General features: G+C 41.7%; 1 protein-coding gene across 3 annotated transcripts in view; it reads left to right on the top strand.

The window, feature by feature from the left end:
* The window catches only part of LOC135237799 (potassium voltage-gated channel subfamily B member 1-like), a 40,101-nt gene that overhangs the window by 470 nt on the left and 16,048 nt on the right, over nt 1-23,583 (top strand). The window contains exons 2-3 of one of the 3 annotated variants that reach the window (XM_064305275.1): nt 958-1,114; nt 2,291-2,967. In XM_064305275.1, coding sequence (XP_064161345.1) covers nt 2,413-2,967 — 555 coding nt within the window. In that variant the 5' untranslated portion in view covers nt 958-1,114; nt 2,291-2,412. Of the gene's footprint in view, nt 1-957; nt 1,115-2,290; nt 2,968-23,583 lie in introns of those variants that run through there. The other 2 variants (XM_064305277.1, XM_064305276.1) reach the window with 2 other exon arrangements.

A 23,583-nucleotide genomic window follows, 5' to 3' on the forward strand; every position in this document is an offset into this window, starting at 1 on the left:
TTTATCAATCTTGTACCTATGTAATTAACCATCGGTCGTTTTCATAAACGCCATGTCTTTCGTCCCAAATGAACTAATTTTATTCAGAATAAAGGATGAAGGTGACACAATTTCACATACCTCTACGGATTTGTGGGAGAAGCGTGGAAGATGAACGAGTACAGCTGCCTAACTTCAAAGCTATATTAATCATATGGACGTTTGGTTTTCTCGCTAAAGTTTTTACTAGAGGACAGATATGTTGTAGTGGCGGACGGAGTGCACGTATCAGGCGCGTTTTAAAAACCATTCCATGTTATTAATCCCAAAAACCTGAAGGGAGCGGGTGTGTGCGTGCGCACGGTATGCTGCCTTAGTCGCAGTGAATTGTGTGGTTAACGGGTTGTATGGTATGAGAGGAGCTTGGCGAGATCCTAACTGCCTGGTCGGAGAAATGTAAACATGCAACAATGTGTTCTCTTCTTTGCCGGCACTACATGCGCACACTATAATTTGGATCATCATTATAAACTCAGGTTACCTGTGGTCAGGACCTGTATCGGTTCTGTAACAAGTCCCTCTGGGGTTACTATGTAGGAAATGTGGAGTTTCTCTTACTTCCTGTGGTGTTTGATATATTATACACGTTCATAACCATGAACACGTTCATGATCCTGATCTTAAATTACGTTATGAATGCTTTTTCACAAAGATGAACCACTCGCAGAGTTCTCAATAGACACGTCGAACAATTGTTTTGTAATTACTCTTACTCTTGTAAAAACTGCATAAAAACTGTGATTGAACAAGTGAGCTTGTTTGAGAAATGTGCAGGCTATGGTGATGTTTCAGTCCATTTTAAGGTTACAGCCTACTCTAAAAACACGTTAAGGAATGGAGTGCGGCTTCGACGGAATCTTGACGATATCCGTGGCGTGGTAATGCGGGTACCAGTGGATATATGTTTCTCACTCTAAGTTGGAGGTGAGAGTTGCGCGGCCAGCCCCTCGACCCTGGATAGCAAGAGTTAAAAACGCCGCCAGTGTGCTGGAGCCCGATGGTGGAGCTGCCGCGAAGCACCCCTCCTCAGAACCCCGCAGCTATGTCTTCCTTCACGCGCAGATACAAGAGTCAGGTACAGCAAAAAATTGTACGGATTCATAACGTTGGCTACTTGTTGATCCTTTACAGTTATCTCCGGTTAAAAAGAAACAAGTAGGACAAACGGATTGGTTTTTTGTATGGTTTTGTCTCCTACTGAAACATGTCTGGGACCGAAGTGATTACTTAGGTGCAGGGTCTGAGAGGGGTGAGAGGAAGAACAAACCAGTGATGTCTCCCCCATTTATCTCCATTTAAGTATTTTAAATGTCCTTTCCCTGATTGAGCCTGGTGGAAAGGACAATCGATATATACATCAGACGTTATCAGTAACATTTTTCTTTGACGTTTGTGAACTCCGGCGAGGACGTAGTACTCAAATTCACACTGATGTTGCTTGAAAAAATAAATAAAAAATAAAAAAACACTGGCAGTGAACCGAAGGTTTACATTAAGTGTGTAGCCTATTTAAAATCCTCTATATTTAAAGGGTGTTTAGCCTGTATGTATGTATATTTAAGATTTATTTAACTTACAACTCGCTTTGTACGTCGCTATTGTTGTGCATTGGCTACAGGCAGCATTGCCCATTTGTTGTGTCCCGACTAATAGAAACTCCTCACATCGGCAGTGGAGTCTCCGTGAACTCGTCTGTGATTCAATTATTTGGTCGTAGGGCTTCATGAAAATGGATTAAACCAATAATCTTCACTAACTGGACGTGTATCTCTTAAATGTTTCTAACTCTTAAACAAACCAGCAGGGCTATTTTCTCTTTGGGAGAGATCCCAATTACGAGAACACCTTAGAATATCAAGGAACTGCTAGGTTCTCTTGGCGACAAACCGAATGACTTCTATTGAAGTATCTGCAGAAGTGCAATTATTTCAGCACTGAAACAGAAAGGACAGTGCAATGAATTGATTGTTTCCTAGAGTGACAGAGCGGTGGTTTCAGCACTGTTTCACTGGACAGCGCTCGCTACTGGAGCCGAATTCTCTCATTAGACTTCCCCCACCCCACTGCTCGCAAGGAAAGCTGCTGGATTATTTCTGAAGCAGATTAAATTATCTATTTGCTCCTCTGATTATTGGATAAACCAAATGACATTGCCTGAGAAATGTTCTTTCTCAATGCCGTAGGTCATTTGGGTTCGGTGTCCATTTTAGAAAGTGTTGCTGATATTTTTCCCTCTTTTCCTCCCTCCCAGTCGCAAGAATGGAGGAACACAGATCCAAATGTTGACGCTAACGCAACGCCCGGAGTTTGTCTTCAGGACTGACAGAATTTTGCCAATCGAAAGAAAGAAAGTGGACGAACTCTTCCGTAGGGATGAATAAATCCGGATCTCGGTCGACTTGCTCGCTTCCCCCTGAGCCGGTGGACATACTTCGTAGCAAGTCGTGTTCCCGCCGTGTGAGGCTCAATGTCGGTGGTCTTCTGCACGAGGTTCTGTGGAGAACGCTGGACAGGTTACCCCGCACGAGATTGGGTAAACTACGAGACTGCAACACGCATGATTCCATAATGGAGATATGCGACGATTATAATTTGGAGCAGAACGAATATTTCTTTGACAGACACCCGGGGGCATTCACTTCTATTCTGAATTTTTACCGCACCGGAAAGTTACACATGATGGAGGAGATGTGTGCTTTGTCTTTCAGCCAAGAACTGGACTACTGGGGAATCGACGAGATTTACCTGGAGTCCTGTTGCCAAGCTCGCTATCATCAGAAAAAAGAACAAATGAACGAGGAGCTTAAACGCGAAGCCGAGACTTTGAGGGAAAGAGAAGGAGAGGAATTTGATACGTCGTGCTGTGCAGATAAGCGAAAGAAACTTTGGGATCTTCTAGAGAAGCCAAGTTCATCACTTGCAGCAAAAGTAAGTATGCGGATATGGCTACTCCATGGTTAAATAAATAAAACGAGTTTAATGTGTCTTGTTAGTTAATCAGTTCGCAGTAGGATTTCCTTTCGAACTTGTTCAGTCTATCATGGGATTTGTGTGTTTAAGCTCGATTTAAATGGATCGCGGAGAACTGACGCATTAACTCCATGTACTCTGCCCGAGGTCAAGTAATTTACGGCAGTTTGTCAACACAGCGCCAACCTTTACATGGTGATTGGATATCGTGAAAAAACAAGAACAACATATTCCATAAATTTTTCAAAGATAATTTATAATATAATAATCCCACCACCACCACCACCAACAACAACAACAACAACAATTAATAATAATAATAATAATAATAATAATCATAATAATAATAATAATAATAATAATAACAGAAACCTGATGAATCATTCTTTCGCGTTTTGTTGGCATGATTAAAATGAGGGAAATATAAAGTGCAGAAATATGGTCCTCAAAAATGTAAAAATCTTTTATGAATATTATTGCTTTGTGCTGTAGATTGCCATAATGAAAGTAGCATAATTTCCTATTCTCTGAACAAGAGAAATGGGCTTAATATAATAGAATATATACATATATATCATTGGGGGCTTGAGGGTGCTGATTCTCTGAATTGTGTTCCTGACTTGAAATGACTAGATCCATGAATTAATCAATCCTTTAATTTGATATGCCATTTTCAACAAAGGAAATGCCCCAGAGTGTTCTACCAAACAGAGAACTAAGTCATGGAACACATTGCACATTACAAAGGATATTTCTTGAAAGGAACACCTTTCTTTGCTTTAGCAACAGGCAAGAAATCATTTGGAGTGATAGTAGTAGAAGCAATGAGATATAAACAAAGTGTGCTTTATCTCAGACAGAGAGATGCCCTTAATGGAACACCTTACAGTTATAAATAGAAAGGTGTTGTGTGAATGATTTGCTTTTGATAGAATGGAAAACCATACAAAACCCACTCAAATATTGAAGTGGAAAAACATGCATGGTCACTGTATACTTTAATATATAATTGGATTCTGCCTGTTGATCAATCCCCTCTCTGTGTTTATAACATGTGGTCATTTTGTAGCATACATTGTCATGAATTGTTTGCTTAAACAATATTTTTATCCAGGTAAATGGGCCACATTAGGGAAATGGGGCTGTGGGGGGTCAGATGGAAGTGTTTTGCCATTAATACTGTGTCAGTGAGGGTCCACAGATGTGGTCTTCTCTCAGCTTTCCACAAGAGTTATACCCGCATGAGGTGTCAACAGGATGTGTTCGTGTCAGTCACCTTCAGTGGATTGTGTGCTAATGGTAAGACCACACGTATAGTTTTATGAGGCCTCGTGACCTAGTGTACTGTGTGGTGCTGCTTACAGAAAGTTGGGAAGTATACTGGCACTTTGTGTCATTGGGTGTCTGTGAATATAATACACTTCAGTTGATAATGAATGAGATATAATCTCAGTATTTTTGGTGTTTTCCTATATTGATTACAGGTTAAATCTGTATGGCGAGTCTTAATACATAGTGCATCCCACTCTGTGTTCACTAGTAGTCATATGTGGTCATGGGATTGTTGTGGTTATTAAATTGGGGTTTTAATTCATCTGCTTTATGGAATTGTTTCAAATTTGGATTGCTCCAGCAGTTTAATACTATTAGTTTTATTAATTTTTATCGCCCATTTTTATCACTAAACTAATCACATCAACGTGTTTGTGAAGAAAGAAAGTACCTATTATATTTAACCCCTGAAATCCAAAGGATAGTCACTCATTTTAGTTTTGAACAGATTCCAACATTTCAAAATTAATATAAATAGTGCATAGACATAGTAAATAATTAGCTTTCTAGATGGAAATTGAGACATGTTGAATAACATGGTGTAAGCAACTTGGAGCATTCATTGAAAGTGTTTGAACAGTCATTAACAGACTAGTTTTACATTATACCAGTGAGTTCCTACAATATACGTGTATTTAATGAAAAGATTCAATTTGTCAAAAGATATTCTATTCAAAAATATCTGATTGCAGTTCAAGCATAAATATTAATCTACTTGATAGTTTTGTCAGTAAACATTTTCTCTGCCAAGCTGATCCCACAAAAAAGGCAATCTTCCCTCAGTTGTACCGGCACATATATCAATATCTAATTAGCTTAAAAGGAGGGTGTAAAACCTCATTCCATCTCACTGGATTCTAAATGCATTACTGCAGCCATTTAATAATCAGAGGATAAACAACAAAATGAAAGGTGTTCTTATTTTAAACGCAAGAATTATCATTCATACCATATTTTTTTGTTAAGATTTAAAGCATCAGGCATTTTGATTGATTTGATGGCCAATGGTAGAGCTAGAGGGACACTTGGTGCACAAAATCAATGAAACAGTTACTTGGCAACATCAATGTGTATAGTTAAGAAATAAGGTGCCCAGTGAACACTTGATTGAGGAGAAACAACACAAACTGTGTGCATAGAAATATTGATGTCACTCAAATGAAATCAGAACTTTCATCCGCTGTGGTCCGACTGTAGGTACACCTTTTGATGGTTCCAGACGCATAGACTGTAGTTCCAGGTACAGGCTCTGTGGTTCCAAATGCAGTGTCTGCTGGGTGTGGCTCAAGTAACTGTAGTTACACAATGTCAAAGGACAGACTGGTACCTGTGTGTATTGCACATTTCCTGTGGTATTAGCTAATGAGGTAACAGCACAGACGACATCTGCACATTCCTCACATGTCAAATGATGAGATGCCTTCAAGACTGCAACCCACACCTTGAACGAAATGCCAAGGCAGTGTCACATTAATTATCCAAAAGTGGGCTTTTGGGTGCATTTGGCTCCCTCTTGTGCCTTACTAATTTAGATTGAGGTTTTTAGCTATATAATGGCATTATTATGGACTGCAGGAATATCAGGAGTTTCAGTGTGTGTACAGACCTGTAGAGCATTTAGTATTCTCTTTTTAAAACATTTTTACTTCTCTGTTTATTCAGTTTATGTGAAATCATATTGCTTAAACTGCTAAATATCAATATTCATTTAATATTTATGATATAACTTTACCCATACCTACAGCCTGTTTTGCATGTATATGCGTGGTATGTGTTAAAATGTGTGTCATGGCCTAATTCAGTAAAATTGTGTGTGTGTGTGTGTTTGTATGCATCAATGTGTGTGTATAAAAATGTAGCAGCCTACTCAAGTGACAGTATAATGTAATGTGAAGACCCATGGGCAGAAATGGGCAGAAATGGACAGGATATATTTACCCCTCCTCAAAATGTTTTTTTCTGTTCTTCCTTAAGGTGAGAGTACATTTACTTCACCTTCACCTGTTCTTGACCTTTGTAGAACTTATTTTATCAGCCGTGCAGAACAGAGAGAGAGAGAGAGATGAATGTATAAAAAAGGCTATTATGTATGTATGTATGTATGTATGTATCTGGAATGCGTGTATACATAGAAGAACTGTGTAAAGCCAAGGTGGGGACTGCAGATTTTATTCATTTACTTGACAAATAGTGTCCTCAAATTAGATTTACCATCCCCATCAGAGCAAGAGATGATGGAAGCAGCTCTACACAGTTTAATCATGGCTACAGGCTTGTTTTCTCCTGTTTAATTGAAGGGCAGCATCACTAAAATAGGCCGATCCCATATGCAGATTTCTCTTCATTCATTTTTCAGTGCCAATTAATTTTTAATTTCACATTAATAAAGCTTGACTTCACAATGGTGAAAGAAGGTGCAATCTGGTGTATCTATAGCTGCAGATGTCATCCTGTGCCCAAGACTTTGGAGTTGTAACCTAAAGTATATTACAGCAGGGCTCTTATGAGCTGTCAGTGTGGATTTTTCATCCTACTGCTCAAGATCACAAATGCTATTCATGTGCTCATGCATTAGAGGTCAGCTGAAGCCCCTTTCTGGAGTCACATGTGTACAACCAGACACGTTCTGTCTTGGTTTCTGTTTGTTCTTGTTGACTCATGCCTGGAAGAATGCAGCCTATTACAGCACTGTGGCACTGTACTGTGTATTAGGCATCAGACAACAGTGTCCAATTGCCAATTACAGTCTTCTGTCTCATTTTTTGTGCATTGATAAATCAAGCTTAACTTAAACTTGTGTTTTATTCATAAATTGCAAATGGTTTTGAAATTTCTCAAATGATCCGAGTCTAGACTAAATGTTTATCTGATATTTTATATAGTAATTATTTATGGCTTTTTCACTGTCAGAGCACGCATGCAGACCTCTGTGAAAGTAGAATCAGCACCTATCAGTCAGTCATCACACTTTTCACGGTTCGTCTGATCCCCAAGGAATAATCAATCACCTGAGACTCAATCACTGGCTTTCTTATTCTCCTTAAATCCCTCACTGGAACTGGAGAGGGAATCAGTGATGGAAACCAGGGTGCTGTGTGAGGGGTGGTGGCTCAGCACAAGAGGCGTCATAACACAGCAGAGGAAAAATGTTCAGCTATCAACACTAACTCTGGAAATGTTCACTCAACATTAGGGTCTGCTGGTTGAAGGTTTCCTGGGAGACTGACATGGAAACAGAAGTTTTTCAATGTATCATTTCACTGTGTGAAGGTTTGCGCCCTGACTTTATGTGCTGCGTTCCTGCTGCGTGTGGTTGCGGCCATGGTTTGTGAAGCTTGGAAGCGGAGTGTGTTGACGTTGCTCGCTGCAGCTGCTCCCCACAGTTTGTCGAATGTCTATAAATCCACAGCACAAATTCTTGTCTGCCTGGCTTATTCAATGTCCATATATCTCACGCTGTGCTTTGAGAGAGTGTGGCAGACAGATGGGGGCATAAGAGAACACACCCCCTTCCCACCCCCATTTTTTCTCTCAGCATCACTGTAAATAGAGTATACATAGAAAGTCCCTCCCCTGCCCCAGCCCTGCCCACTCCACACCCTCTACAGCACTGGTGCTGTGAGATGTGTTACTGGGCAGATTACATAAAAGCTGTCACTTCTTTTTTTGCTACCCTCATTTTTATTTTTTTCAATTGTCTGGTGAAATACTTTCTGACATCCTCAGCCTTAATACAGCATCCCTCAAACAGTAACCCACGCTTCAACCTCAATCCCCATCTTGTATGTGCTCTGAGGTCCCACAAAAATATCCTTAACGTATGCATGAATACATTCTGAGATGTATATTGATTCTATGAACAACCTGTTTGTAATTGCTCAGGATGGGGATAATTAACTACCTGTGAAAACCAAAGTGACACAAAATCATGTGCGAGCAACAATGTCCAACTCCTGACTCCCCCAAAATCACTGCAGCTGACTGGGGGATGGATGAGCAAGATCGTCCATGACCAGAAGCCTCTCTCCTGGTAGAGCTCAGCCCTCTCCATTGAGAGATTCTACATTTTTTCTCTCTTTTCGTATATTTTTCATCTCTAATTCATGGTTGCGAGTCGATAACCATACCAAATGAAAAACAGATGCACAACTTGAGCAGCTTTCTGGTGTTGTTTGTGTTGCTGTTTTACACATGCCTGTTTGCTAGAAGAACTATATTGATTTTATTTGATAGCGTCAATGAATGATTAGTAACATGCAGAAGAAGTTTTTTAAAAATCCCAATAGACAGCCTGCAGATCAAACAAAATAATCTAATTATCACCAAGGCCTGATGTTTCATATTGCCTGAAACAAGGATTAAACATTATTCCAACATAAGGTGTCATATTTTCTAAGCTTCATGCTGACTTTCAATGAGCTTGAACAATGTAAAGGAACTTATGCCAGAACAACACAGTGTAAGAAAATGGTGGACTTTTCTGTCTCATACCGCAATGAGAGAACGATGTGATAAACGTTTTGACATGCATAGAAAATATTTGACCTCCAGATAAACTGGTTAGTTTTCCCTGTTCCGTGTCACTTCTCACAGTTGACATCACTACCCCCGGAAATAAGAGTCTGATCAATATGCTTTGCAAAGCAATCTGCGGTTTATGTCATTTAAAGTAGACCTTCAGGCATGTACAAGGATATATTTGCTTGAAAAACAATATTATCTGCTGGTGGAGTCAAATACAAATGGCCTTCCAAACTATACATTTCTAAAGATGTTCAATGAAGGAAACATTTTCTCTGGAAACATTTGTAAAGTACTGTTCAGGAATATTACCTTCATTTCCAAAGGGGATTCAAGGATTGGTTTCAGCTGGTCTATAAATGACTTACTTCATTGACGCTGGTATACTGTTACTGGTCTAGCTGATTTCTTACATAAATGGCCGGACAGCCATCCTCTGGGGACTAAGGACAGATCACAGTCAACTACCAGGGAATCATGCTGCAGGAGTAGTGTTCAACATGAATAAAAATAATCTCCATAGGTAAGAAATGAGCCTGCATTGAGCTTAATCACTCCAGATTCCAGAAATGGCCTCTTCTTCCTTACACTGAACTCAGAGAAGCTTAATTATAAATTTGAGACAGTGGGAAGCCCATGGGAATGAATAGGAATCACTGCTGTTCACCAAATGACTTTTTCAGCTCAAGTTCTTGCTGCTAGTGGGTTGCTGTGCGCTTTACTTTTTTCATCGCCTTGATAAAGCAGTGTGCTCTCTGTTTACTTAACCTGAATTACACAGCTACACATCCAGATGTGTCAAAAAATAATATGTAAAAAAATATATAATTTAAAAGTTGTTCTAGGTAAGGTTCTCTAACCAGAAAATGAACGATGAATAACATTGGAATACTGGAACTTTTAAAACTAAATAGGCACAGCAATAATGTGAACTAAGCCTAGGCACTGCAATAATTTATGTGCAGCCATGTAAAATAACCCTAAATTCAGCATTGCAGACAGACAGTACATTGGGACCAGCAAGGGTTTGCATGTACTGTATGTGCATTCAGTCTCACACATACAGTCAGCCTGGGACAGAGATAAGGAAGGGGAGAGCTTTATTGCTAAATGTGCTGATGATCTGAATAGGTCGCATTGAAATCCTATGTTAAAGTGCAAATTAATTTCACAGGCAGGGATGGCAGCGCTGTGTTCAGGAGAAATTTGGCCCACTTTGAGAAACATGCTGATGTGAACAATTGGTAGGCCCTCAGCAACAACAGTTTGCTCAGGTGCGTGTTCTTACGTTGCTAGGGAGATAGAGTATATGATCTCTATGAACTCACTACTGTGCTACCACAATCATTTGCGGATTGGTCCCTAAGCCAAATTTGTCAAAGGTGAGAGGTAAGCAATGAAGGTTAGCTTAATTTATTATTCAGTACAGGCTGCCTTCTGGGGATCCGATCATTAGTGAGCCAGAGGGAGTCTCGGTGTCCAAACTGCATGCCACATCACAAAGAGAGAGAGAGAGAGAGAGAGAGAGAGAGAGAATGACACCGTTTACATCATGAGAGCAAGATGGTATAAAGCCATAGTTCCACAGTTATTGGGCAGCAGTGCATTAGAGACCTTGGAGTCACAGGATACATGTGAGAGGGAGCTCAGAAAGACCCGGAACTGCAGGGCCATATTAGGACAAAGTGGGGAGAGTCCAGGAAAACTGTATGTAGGAAAAATATAGAGTTCAGTGTGCGTGTGAATGCAGGTGATGGACTGTTATGGCTTTGATTTCACATTCTTTCCAGCATGGGAAATGAACTTCTATGGCATCACCCAGTTCTCATTTTCCAGAATCAGTGCTGTATTCAGCACACAGTAAAGACTTCTTCTTGCTTCTCTATGGAACATAAAGCACCTGCCTAATGGTAGCACTTACCAGTCATTACTGTAATCTGTTTGCACAGATGCTCCTCTATACACACAGGTATTTTTATGTGATATTCAAGCCATTCATAAATGGCTAAACTTCAGAATCTTCCTCTAGTAGCAATTCAATTAGGGTTCTGCCGTCGAGAGTAGCCTACTACAGCTGGGTTCCACATGGGCTGTTACCCCATAATCCTGTGGTCCATGCGACAGTGGTGCCCACAAAATGTCTTTGGTGCCTCTGGCTGCTGAGAGGCTGCATATAATCTCAGAGGACATTTTGAACTCACTGCTGAAATCTGATGGCTACATTTGGTGAGAGAGGGAGTAGGAAAAAGGGAGGCACAGACTCACGTTCCATGCAGCTGTAAGAAGGGAGTGAAAAGAATCTGCAGCAGAGAGAGAGTGAGAGAGAGAGAGAGAGAGTGAGAGAGAGAGAGAGAGATTAATATAGAACATCGGCTGGCCACTCAGGGTTTGTCTGAAGGACGGCTTTGCTCAGTGCCCTCTGTTTCAAAGGCAAGACAACAGGATTGATTTGGCGCCCACGTTTCACACGGTTCCGTGGAAATCTTCCATAGCATGTACATCGGTGTGCATGGACGCAACGTTCTGCCTGAATAATTTCCAGGGCCTTTCATGTGCCTCTCTATTGCATGGAACACGATGTGGAAGCAGATAAGGAATAAATGAATACAAAAACATTTCCTCTGTTTTTCTCACACTCTTGCGTATAGCAAATAAACTTACCCATTCGCTGGCCTTCAAGAATAATGGAATGTTGATTGTTCTCTAAACCTTGTGGCTGCCAACCCACTGGCAGTAATTACTTGAAACAGATACTGGATACTACACCACACACACCACACTTTCCATTTAGGATTGTTTGTTATCCTACAGGGTTTATTAATAAATATGAACCTAAAGAGCACATTGACCTCCTTTTGGCTCGCTGGACAAAATTTCTACTAATGCGACCTTGAGAAATAAGGAATAAATAAGAATATTATTTTTGCGAGGCCTCCCTGAAGTGTGTGCTTTGTGCATGTGGGGAGGACAGTTTTGTACACTAGCATGCCTGTCATGTTGTATTAATGGAAGGGGGGTCAGAGGCTTCTCATTTGGTGTTTCTCCTGCTTAGCTCTGGAGTTCGGGTCGCTAATTATAGAATTCATTTTATGGTAGTGTGTGATGAATATTAACGATATGCAGGACAAAATGTACAACAGTTTGGTTTTGCACACTGCAGTTTTCAGTGGAACAAAGGTACAGGTTCTGGCACGTACTGTATTATTTGTGGGCATGTGGGAGACTGCCAGAACTTCCAGGATACTTAGGCTGTCTGCTTAAAAGCTTGATGTCTACTTAGACTGATGTCTCCTTGTAAGCCTAGGTATAATGCGAGGGAAGAGACAGCATATCTTCTTTAACTTGAATGTGTTTTTATCTTATTTTTGCATTTTTTCACATGATTGGGTGTTTTCTAAATGTTGCCTTTCCTCATTTCCTTCCATGTGGGAGACTACATGAAGCCCCAAAATGATAATGGGAACACCAAAAAAATCTCCACACAATTTAGCTCATCCCCTGAATCACAGATCATAGAAGTTTTAACGGCATGCTAAAAATTGGGATCATTTAAATATTTAAATGTTCAGTATCACCAAACAACATGTGTACATGTGTGCATTTGCTAAAATAAATTAGTCAAGTACCATTCCTGAGAGCATAACACCGTTCCCATGTGTGGGTTTTTGAAATTGTAACTTTTTTAATTAATTTTTATTTTTTCTGGATAGATCAAGGTCTCTCTAAACTGTACATGCTCCCAAAAAATGCTGAATCACCAGGTGAGGTTTAGCGCAGGTCTCGGGCTGAATTAGGCATTAAAAAGCTGAGAAGGTCTGAGGGTTGAATTGTTGAATTTCCCAGATGAATCCGATCTGTGTGTGAGATGCTTGTGTAATCTCAGAGCCCATCTCCACAGTTCAAAACACAGTGTTATGCTTTTCTTCCTGGGCAAACAGAGGGCAGAAGGCAAATGCATGTCAGGTCAATATTATAAATGTCCCGTGAGGTCACAGACTGTTCGGACAGTGTACACAGCGTGGGCTGGAAAAACACAACCCCACAGCCTAAACCCATACAGGAAGTATAGCTATTCATGCCGCTGCCAACCAGGCTGGTATTTATGGAAATGCATACAAGCATCCATCGCTCGCCTTGCACATGCTCTCATTGTGCAACCAAATGGAACTGGTCTGTGCCATTGTCTCGAATAGTCTGGAAAGATTAATGAGGCATGTGCTATCGTACTACTCATATGGCTGTTTTGTTGCAAGGGCTATGGATGTTTTGAAATAGCAATGGCGTGCAGTTCTGGTTCTGGTTCTGTACCAGCAACAGTAAACCAGTGGTTGGGGGCTGTGCAGAAGCACTCTCACATCACATTGGTCCAGTTGACTCAATTGGATTGCACCTGGAGGGACTGAGGGAACAGAGAGAATGGTTGCTATGGAGATCAGTGCATGTCTCCAGGCACACGTGAATGGCCAGCAGAGCCCAGTCGAATTTATTAATCAATACAATCCCCCACTCCTCCCCATGTGCACATACACACACAAATACACACACATACATGCCCATACACACACACACACACACACAGCTTCTGTTTTTCATTGATTGGCACAGACTGATATGGGAACATTTAATCTTTTCCCAACAACTTCCTAAAGGTAAAATGAAATGGAACATAAAATGGAATGCTTTGGATGACATCAGAGAATGACACCTGAAAGATCAGCAAAGCAGAGACAGGCAGGGTGCTCTTTGAATAGGAGAATGGGCAGTTTGAAGCAGCACTAATTTCTGACCTGTAGTCCTGGAAACAAGGAAGTGAGGCTGGGGGGCAGAGAGTCAATAGATATTCAAGAATGTGCTGATACTCCAGACCCTGCCATGACATCAGATGGCTTCATGATTCCATACCCCTTAATGGTTTCTAACTAACTTATGATTATGGATTGCATCGTCATTTTAGAGGATTTTTATCATTCATAATTTTAGGCTCTATTATAATCCCAGCTTCATGAATATGAAATCTGTCACAATGTTAGATTCCTGAATGATTTTAAGTCGCTTTTCCACCGCATGGTACCGGTTAAACTCGACTCGACTCTACTTGACTTTTTTTGGTTTTCCATCGGGCAAAAGTTGTGGATAGTACCTGGTACCTTATTTGGTATCACCTCCGTCGAGGTTCCAAGCGAGCTGAGGCGATACCAAAAGGTGACGTGAAAACACTGTAGACCACTGATTGGTCAGAGAGAATCGTCACTAGAATCGTCACCTTTGAGCAACCAGAGTCGTCTCATCGTCTGAGCTCTGATGTAGGATTTCCCAAACTCTCCAGTTTTTTTCAGCAGTCTTTTGTCTTGCTGCCCTCAGCCTCTTCTGAAACAAAATCTGTCTCCTTGCTGTGACAAACAGCCACATACCGAGAATCAAGAACACCATCCCTTCGATATCCTCCATTGTTCCTGTGTGTGTCGCGTTGAAGATGACGCAATTTCATGTGGCGTCACTATGACGACCAGCTACATTGACGGGGGCACTATCTGCAGTGGAAAACGAAGTACCTGGTACCAAAAGCGAGTAGAGTTGAGTAGAGTCATGTCGAGTTGAGCTGGTAGCATGCGGTGGAAAAGCGCTTAAGTCTCTGCAACATTTTCTGAATTGAAGGAACACAGTACTCGACTGGCTGAGGTTTGTTATTTATACAATTGGCTATTTCACTCTGTGATGCTGGAGTGAAATAGCCAATTGTGGAGAAACACAATGAAGCAGGAATTCTGTCCTCCCATGAGCCAAGCTGGAATCTGAAGATAACACTACAGAAGAAAGGTTCAATATAATGTCAGGCGTTTTGAGTTTGTGTGTGTGCACTACAGGAGATATCCCTGCTCCTTCCTGGAGTAATCAGGCAGGAGCATGTCCTCCTGGTAATTTTCTTTCACATTGTCAGGTAGCAGGACTCTGCTCTTTTCTGCCCCCAATCCAAAGTGTGAGTGGGTAACCAATGGCCCAAGATATGTCATTTTTTTAAAGAGAGGCAGTGTCGCCCTGGGACACACCTAACTGACCGATGGGTGACCCTTCATCATAGGGAGGTCTCTCTCCCTCACTGTTTTAAAAAATAAATACAAAATTATGCAAACAGGAATAAATAATTAAAAAAAATACTTTTTTATTTAAAAAACAATTACACAAATATATTTGCGTATTTGTGGAACTGTGGGTCCGTATTTGTGCGGCCTGAGGTAATTTTGGACGCAGTGCACAGGTCGGATGATGCTGGAGGCAGGGAAGCTGGGGTTGGGCAGTGTAGGAAGCAGGAATCATTGGGATTAGATAGTATAGGAGATGGGGGAATTCCAGAATTTGTGGAGGACCATACTCTGGTTTTGAGCAACACATAAAACAGAGGAATACTGGAAAGTGGGTGGATGACAGTAATTTATGAAACTCCAGGGTTTGCCAACATTGATATGTGAGCAATGGGGAAAGAACAGGAAATCCATCTCCATTCTGTCTCATTAAATTCCAAGCTTCCTGTCCCATGACCCTGGGGTCGCCTTAAGCCCAGGGTTGATGGAAGACTAGTGTCATTGCCATAGTAACAGGTAGGCTTCCACTGTCAACACAGCGGTAGATCTGATCAATACTAAAATGATACACAATCACAGCTAATAATACATAACGACTACCGAAAGGAGAATGCTTCATTTCGATGATGCTTTTTTCGCAGAGGACTGCGACAGCATTGTCTGGAAACAGCTTGTGCTCAATGCTATAGCAAGGTCTGGGAACATGGCATAGGGACACATTAATCAAGCCCATGATTGCAAGAGGACTACTTGAGTGTGCGCAGTGGGGGGAATTCGCCTTGTCAAATGTTTTCTGGAAACACAACAGATGTGTGCAGCAAACAAGTAAATCAGTCCTGTTTTTCTTTTTGTGTATTTTTGTCCAGGAGGGAAAATTGATAACAAAGGAATGACAACGAAATCAAATTCTTACAATACAAGTTTACTTTTATTACTGTTACATTGATCCAGATGTCCCAGATGTGAGGAAGTAAACCATTCATTTTTCTTCATTTACCTTAGTAACGCATATTATTTGACTTTCAATGTGCAGAACGTGTGGGTGATGCAAGGGAAAGTATTACAGAATCCACCCAAATCCTTATCCTCATACACGTAATTACTAAAGATAAAGAAGAATATGTTCGTGGCAAAATTTCCCGGGAACAAATACAGCTGAAGTTTATTTTAGTGATGAATGGGCTTAAAGTTCGTGGGAATGGTCCAGGGCAGGAAATACTGGTGGTGTGTGAGGTCAGCACTGTGGTGCAATTGCTCAGATCAACCATGCAGCCGTGTTTCCGCACATGATGTCATATCTTTATTAAACATGGGGCAATACGTGCAGTTCTCCCAGTGACGTGAGGACGGACTCGGACTTCCGTGGGCTAAACAGAAGGAGGAAGGAGCCACCCTCTGGGGGAAAGATGAACAAAATTGCTATGATCTTCGATTGTTTCTCTTAACAAAATTAAGTGTTGTGGCTGTTGGAGCTGTGATTGCTTCCTCATCAGTGGCAGTAAAGCAGTTCAGTGAAGCGCTCTGGGGAGAGGGAGGGGGAGTGGGTGGGATAGGCAGGGTGCTTGAGCGCAGTGCACCAGGCAGGGTCTGGTCAGTCCATGTAAGGAAGGGGACGGCTGAGTGCAACGTGCCGAAGTGACGCAACGTTTACACGCCACTGGATTTATGTGCCCAGTGCGCTCTGTGTCATCCTTTCTCTGACATCTGTTTATGGCTCTGAGAGAGGGGATTCCAGTCAACGTCCAGCAGCCACAAGACGCACGAGGGCTGATAAGTGCCCTCACTGACTGACTGACTCACTGACTGACTCTTGTAATTTAGGCATTCATTCCATTTGCTAATCATCTCCCCTTCACTTAAAAAAAATAAAATACACCAGTAGCAGGCATGGTGTGGGTGTAGGCCATCCACAGGCACGGTGCCACAGCATCACACTGGTTCTTTGCCCGCCAATTGGCCGGCTGCCTAGTTTGCTTTTTAGTTAGCATATGGCATTCATGAGTTCATTGGGAAAGAGGGGAGGCAGCATAATATATTCAGAGTAGTACTGCACAGAATAAGAGCCACATCGGGAGGTTACTTCCATAGGCAGCTGTTTTTCCTGGGACATTCAGGCACAAGCTACATCTGCCAACTTCTAAAACCTGTTCATGCATATGCGATGGATTTATGTTCATGCTTTTTTGCTCTGAGTAGCATTGCCTCTTTGAGGGGGGAAATTCCACATCTCTTCTGTGGCCTTTAGGGTCAGATACTGAAGAACAGTAGAAGGGCTCAGGCCTGCTGAGCAATGAAGAATGCAAGAGTCTGGAGGAACACTGCTTGTGTACCTTGAAATGCACCCCAAAACACTGCTTCCAATGCAGAGGAGCAGCCAACAAGATCACGCTGGTGTCAAAGCTGGCTCAGTCAGCATGACAAGACCGTTTTTCTTTCAGACTTCCAGAAAGCAGAGCCATAGCATGTGACATCCCACACCTTTTGAAAGAACAGAAGGAGTGAGTGTGCTGAGTTTAGTGGCTGTTGTTTGTTTGAAAGCCACTTGATGATGCCATGCTCCTTTGTTTTACCATCTAACAGGGGCAACACACTTGCTCAGCTTTATCCCACAGCTCAATTGTAAATAGGCCAGCATTAGCATCAATAGCTGACTGAGCTGAGTTGGTTTTCTGCTCTGAAATAAGCAAGCCAAACACAGTTCAGCTCTACAGCACTTCATGAAGTGGTAGTTGAGAGACATTTTCATGTTCTATGCAGCTAACGATGACCAGTGTATGCAGTGATGGGCCCTGTGCCAGAGACAGTTTTTTAAGTGTGGAAAAAACCCCGGGCCTCCTCCCCGAAAATACTCCAATTTGTGCCTTGAGTTCTGACTTGTGCAGTTTGTACAATATTTTCACATGCAGCACTATTTGCAACTGTTTAGTCAGGCATGAGTATGTGTGTGTGTGTGTGTGTGTGCGTGTGCACGTGCATGTGTGCGTGTAATTGTGCGCACATGCTTATTTTTTGGTTTATGTGACAGTTGGCACTTCTGTGTGAAAAGGGAAGGGTGCATCACAGCTTCCTAACTGACAGATGTGTGTGTAAGAGCTGTTCTGCGCTTCAATAATTGTGTAACACCCTTTATTCTTTCTCATTTTTGGGACATTTTTTGCTATCTTTAATGCAATTATACAAAAGGTTATGTTGTTTAAAATGGTTCTGTCAGTTGACAGAAATGTTCAACTTTTTCCTTTTCCGTTATGTTTTCCATTTCTGTTACTTTTCCTATCTCTTTTTACACCAGTAAAATGCTTGCATCTCAATACAAAATCCTAGAAAAGTAAAACATGAAAGATGACATTTCTGGGGTTTCGTAATAAAGCGCTTTGGGTTTGTAAGTTGTGAAAAGAATTTGACTTAAATCTCTTTAAGATTTTGCTTCTTTGCTTGGTAATCATTTTAAAAGCCTCTTTTGAAATAATGAAGTCACGGAGTCAGTTTTAAAGGTAGTTTTTCTCCCATCCTGTCAAGTGAAAATGTATGGGGGGAGAAGACCCTTTTTTGGGACAGTGCAGCCTTGCAGCAGCTTTGTTAGCAGGACAATCATGCTGGCTTCTAAGCCACATCCCCCTGCCTCAGAAAAGAACCTTCCTTTTCTATTTATACACCTCCGCTGGAAGGGCTCTGATTTAAATATAGAGACTGAGTCGTGGAGTCTCTGCACCGCTAATATCTATGAGACATCAATTATTTAGGTGAAAAAATGTGGCGCTGATGAGGTGCACCTCTTTCAGCGGGTGAAATGTAAAGGCTGTTGGCATGCTTTGGCAGCCTTGCCATGTGTGTGTGTGTGTGTGTGTCTGCAGATCTGGGGAGGTACCTGGACTGATAATTTATTGATGAGTCTGAATGTTAATGTGTCCAGTCTCTTGCTCACCCACATGGAAATAAAATACGGAAAAGTCCACTACAAAACCAGTAACAGGTGTAGTTGGGGATCCTAAGATATGTGGTAGTGTGGCCCTCTCACATTACTTTGGCAACTCATTGCCTTTTAAAGGAGTTTGTACAAAAACATTGTCACAAACTCAATATCACTGCTGAGTATTATTTGAACAACCGTATGATACCTAATCTGGATAGCAATGTGTTGGCTGCTCATAGAGAATAAGAAGCTTGTGTTGCATTTGTTGCATTTTTGCTACTTAGAGAGAGATTTAAATGAGCAAAACAGAGATAAACAGGAAGAGAATGCAGAGAGAAATTGAGATAAACAGGAAAAGAACTGAGTAAGACAGTTCAATAGCAAGAGGAGAGAGGGAAAGAGGGGAGAGAGGGGGGAAAGGTTGTCAGACTGGCTCTGGACCAGCGACTCCCATAATCACCACCTGGCGGGCCGTGAGATGGTTGCCATGACAACGGTGAGCAGCAGCCCTGGCATAGATGGCACAGTTTGATTTTTTGATTATGTGTTCACAGCTATAGACCGGGTGCTGAGACCCCTGGGGGTTGGAGTTCACTGGACAATAGTGTGCTAGCTAAGTTGTGGAAAATGGCTCCCTACTTGGATTGTGATTGCTCACAGACCCCCAAGCTTTGCAGTAGGGAAGAGGAGAGGCACTGACCACACCCGGAAGCTTGATATATGAACCAGTCTGGAGTCCCTGAGCACTTTTTAATGACAGAACTGTGTGTGCCTAGGAAGAGCATTATGAGAAAAAAGGTGAACTCAAAACTGTGCTTAGGCTGCGTGTTTACAACTGCTTTAGAGTGGTGAGGGTTTCCAAACAGCATTTTTATCAGAGAACATCACTTACTAACAGCATCTTTCCACACCTCGTTATCACCCCAAGTTGGATCTTCCATAACACAAATTCCCAATCAAAGAGTCAGCTCAATGAAAGCGGTGGAGCTTGGGGGAGGGGAGGGGGGGGAGACTCAAATCACCTCTATGGTATTGAGGAAAAGAAGATGTGATCATGACTTGGCAGGCTTTTTGCTGAAGAAGGTTTTTCCAATATTGCTTAATGGCTGCATTTCTTCAGCAGCTGGTAAAATTAATAATATGTAAGAATTTGTGGGGTACAGGCATTTGCAAAGCAGCTGATAGATATATTTTTAAATGTATGAGACAGCAAGGAGTAAGAGAACCAGTGTGAGACAACAAAGAGCAAGAGAACCAGTGCAAGGGAGCAAGGGGCAAGAGAACCAGTGCAAGACAACAAGGAGCAAGAGAACAAGTGCGAGACAGCAAGGAGCAGGAAAACCAGTATGAGACAGCAAGGAGTAGGAAAACCAGTATGAGACAGCAAGGAGCAGGAAAACCAGTGTGAGACAGCAAGGAGCAGGAGAACCAGTATGAGACAGCAAGGAGCAGGGGAACCAGTGTGAGACAGCAAGGAGCAGGAAAACCAGTGTGAGACAGCAAGGAGCAGGAAAACCAGTGTGAGACAGCAGGGAGCAGGAAAACCAGTATGAGACAGCAAGGAGCAGGAAAACCAGTGTGAGACAGCAAGGAGGAGGAGAACCAGTGTGAGACAGCAAGGAGCAGGAAAACCAGTGTGAGACAGCAAGGAGCAGGAAAACCAGTGCGAGACAGAACGGTTTTTCTTCCGATTGTGCAAAGTGAATCTGAAGCACTGACCAGTCAACATAAAATCCTTTACTGACATTTCCATCCCCAACATGGGAACCTTTACATCCAAGTATAAAGTTTAAAGTAAATTATACTGTAAATGACCAACTTGGACTAAATCAAAATCCAGATTAGTTTGCTGCTTTAACATATAAGTGGCTGTGTTTAGATGCTAGATTGATTTGAAGTTAAATTGATAGTACTTTTCTAGGAAGAACCTTTCCAGATTCTTCTTCTGTTTACATTACTGTTTTTTTCTCCACATTTGTGTGTGTTGACAGTGAAAGAGGCTGTTTTTCCTGACTTTGTTTATTGCAATAGAGGATTAATAAGGGCTAAGTAGAGGAAGTCAGTAGTGCTCTGTGTAAGTGTGTTATGTTATGTGCCTCATTCATTTTCCTTTTCAATATTTTATTCCAAAAATGTGGAATTTTTATTTATAAGCCAGGAAATTATTTTAAAGGGTACCTTTAATCTATGAAGGTTCATGGCATGTTTTTGGAAATTCATTATGAGGCTTTATAAGATAATGTGGCATTGGTTCCTCTGTGCCTCTGAGTCCAGTGTTTCGGCTTGGGTGGACCTACACAGTGAGAGAGTGGATTCCTGCTCCTGGATCCTCCTCTAGACAGTTAATCAATGACTGCCTCAGTTGGCTCTATTATCACCGGAACCTTGGAGCATTCCTTAAGTAATCTGGTCTAAGAGAGGGTCACAGGATCACAATGCATTAAACACACCCACCCATCACACATGACCTATCAGAAACCCAGATAGGGAAGAGACCTGAGAGCATTTTGCAAAAGATGGAGTTGAAATGTTCCACTGCGCATCCTGGATTTCTCTACTGGATTTGCTCCCATCTTGGATTCCTGTGCTTCTTCTTGACTTCCCATAGGGACATTACATATTGTGCAGTTGCTTGATTGGAGTCAAAGTGAAATATATTGGGGTAGGGGTTGGGAGGGGGCAGGGGCGGGGCTGCTGCAGGGGCATCAGAGCAGAGAATCATTTTGAATAATTTTGAGTGCCAGGTGGGATGAGATATTCATAAACAAGGTACTTACAGTAAATGAATAAATCACATGCTGCTTTGGTGAGAGATGTGGCACATCCCGTAGGGCAGCTGACTATTGCATCTGGTGTTCAGTGTTCATTCCTCTACCATGGCATCTTTTGAGGTCTGTTCCTTTCTTTATTTGTTACTCTGCTTTCTACATTTTTGAATAGAGTTTAAAAATATGAAAGGCGGGTAGACTGTGTGCTATCCGTTTCGTAAAAAAAACTACATACATATTGCATCAGATATGACTGTCTACCATGCAAGTGGGATGGAAAAACAAGAGGTAGAATGCTCTCAGCCCACAGACTCTACCTACTGTGACACAGTTGTTATCATGAGAAGACCTAGTGGGATAGCCCATACCTAACATGGGTACATGCTTCAATAGTCTCACATGGCCATGCCAATTAATAAAGGTTTCCAAAGCTAAGAGAGCAAAAGGACTGGGAGTTCCTGCATGGTCTCGTGAGTCACTGCAATATGACTGTAAGGTAAAATTTCAATTTTCCCAATCAACTCTGTTGTCCCTTCACAACGGGACATATTCTTCCATGCCGCGCACACTGGTGGAGTTGTAAAAATTCCACTGCCGTACATGAGTGGAGCTGAGTGGAGCCATGAAACGCCCCAGGATGGGGAGAGCAGCTGAAAGCTGCTTGGGACTGTCTTTTTCGGCCCCATTTATTAAGGGGAAGCTTCAAATGGCTTATCCTCCTGGAAGAGTTGAAGGAATCAGATGACAGGGTATTACCCTCTTGGAGCTGTGGCCATACCAGTTGAAGGGTCAAGAAGAACTTCAATTGGGGGCCATAAACTGCTACTCTGCAATCCGTGGACAATGGCCCAGGCTCTCCTGGGTAAGACAAAACTACTACCATGGACTGAAAGAATGCATCATATGTATTTGCATATGGATAACTAAGGATGATATGATAAATGTGGGGGACTGTGAATAATATCAAACATAGGCAAGCACACTGAACGGGTATGAGATGGTATATGGGGTTATGATCACAAGTATGTAAAGCATAGTATATTTAGGTATGCCTACATAAGTGTTTGGGTCACAGATGGGTCACCACTATGGTCTCCCATAGAGAAGTATGTGGAGAATTGATAGGTAAAATCATAGGATCACGTGCCATCGTACAAAGTATCTTATTGCTGTCACTGGATTTTGATACTTCTCCTGTGTCTACAGAGGAGGAGGGAAAGTGCAGTTTCTCTCTTCCTGGAGGAGTAGGGGGTTTCTTGGTGGGGCAGATGTCACCGGCCTATTCGTGTCCAGACCTTATTTGGGCAAACCAAGGGAGCTGTGGGGTGTGGAAGGCTTTCTCAGGATTGGATTTAAGGGAAGTCCAAAGAAACATTCGGGGAGAATCTGCTTAACAGTTCTCCTGGTACCATAGTCTTTGCTGTACAGAATATTTGGGCATTCATCAATACTCACTTTGTGTCCTTTTCTTTGTCCTAGTTTGTTACTTTGTATGTCTTTTCTTTTCATAGTGGTCTTTTGTCTTGCTTTGTAAAATAAAGTGTTCATCTTTCTCATCATTGAAACTGCCTATCTTCGATTATTGCCAACGGTCATATTGTGTCATAATAAACAGTTTTTTTTCCTTTTTCAGAGCTGCCAATGCACGTATACGCACACTCACATACATGTATTCACATGCATCTTCACTTTACAGGATTTGAAGTTAATGGAGTCAGATAAACATGTTTTCCTCCCTGCGACTAAATATAATTCCTTACATGACCAAACAATCAATGTGTTTGTCTGACTTGGAGACACATCAATGGAGTCCCTCCATTGGGCGTCCCCATTTTGGGGCACTGAAAGTAATAGTACAAAGTTCTGTTTTTTTTTTTTTTTCAGAGATTTTTGCTTTCAATCTTGTTTCCAGCAATGAAAACATATGTTTTATAGTTAAATTTCATAACGTATATCCTAGAGG

The sequence above is a fragment of the Anguilla rostrata genome, chromosome 13 (assembly GCF_018555375.3).
Source record: "Anguilla rostrata isolate EN2019 chromosome 13, ASM1855537v3, whole genome shotgun sequence".
Taxonomy (NCBI): Eukaryota; Metazoa; Chordata; class Actinopteri; order Anguilliformes; family Anguillidae; genus Anguilla; species Anguilla rostrata.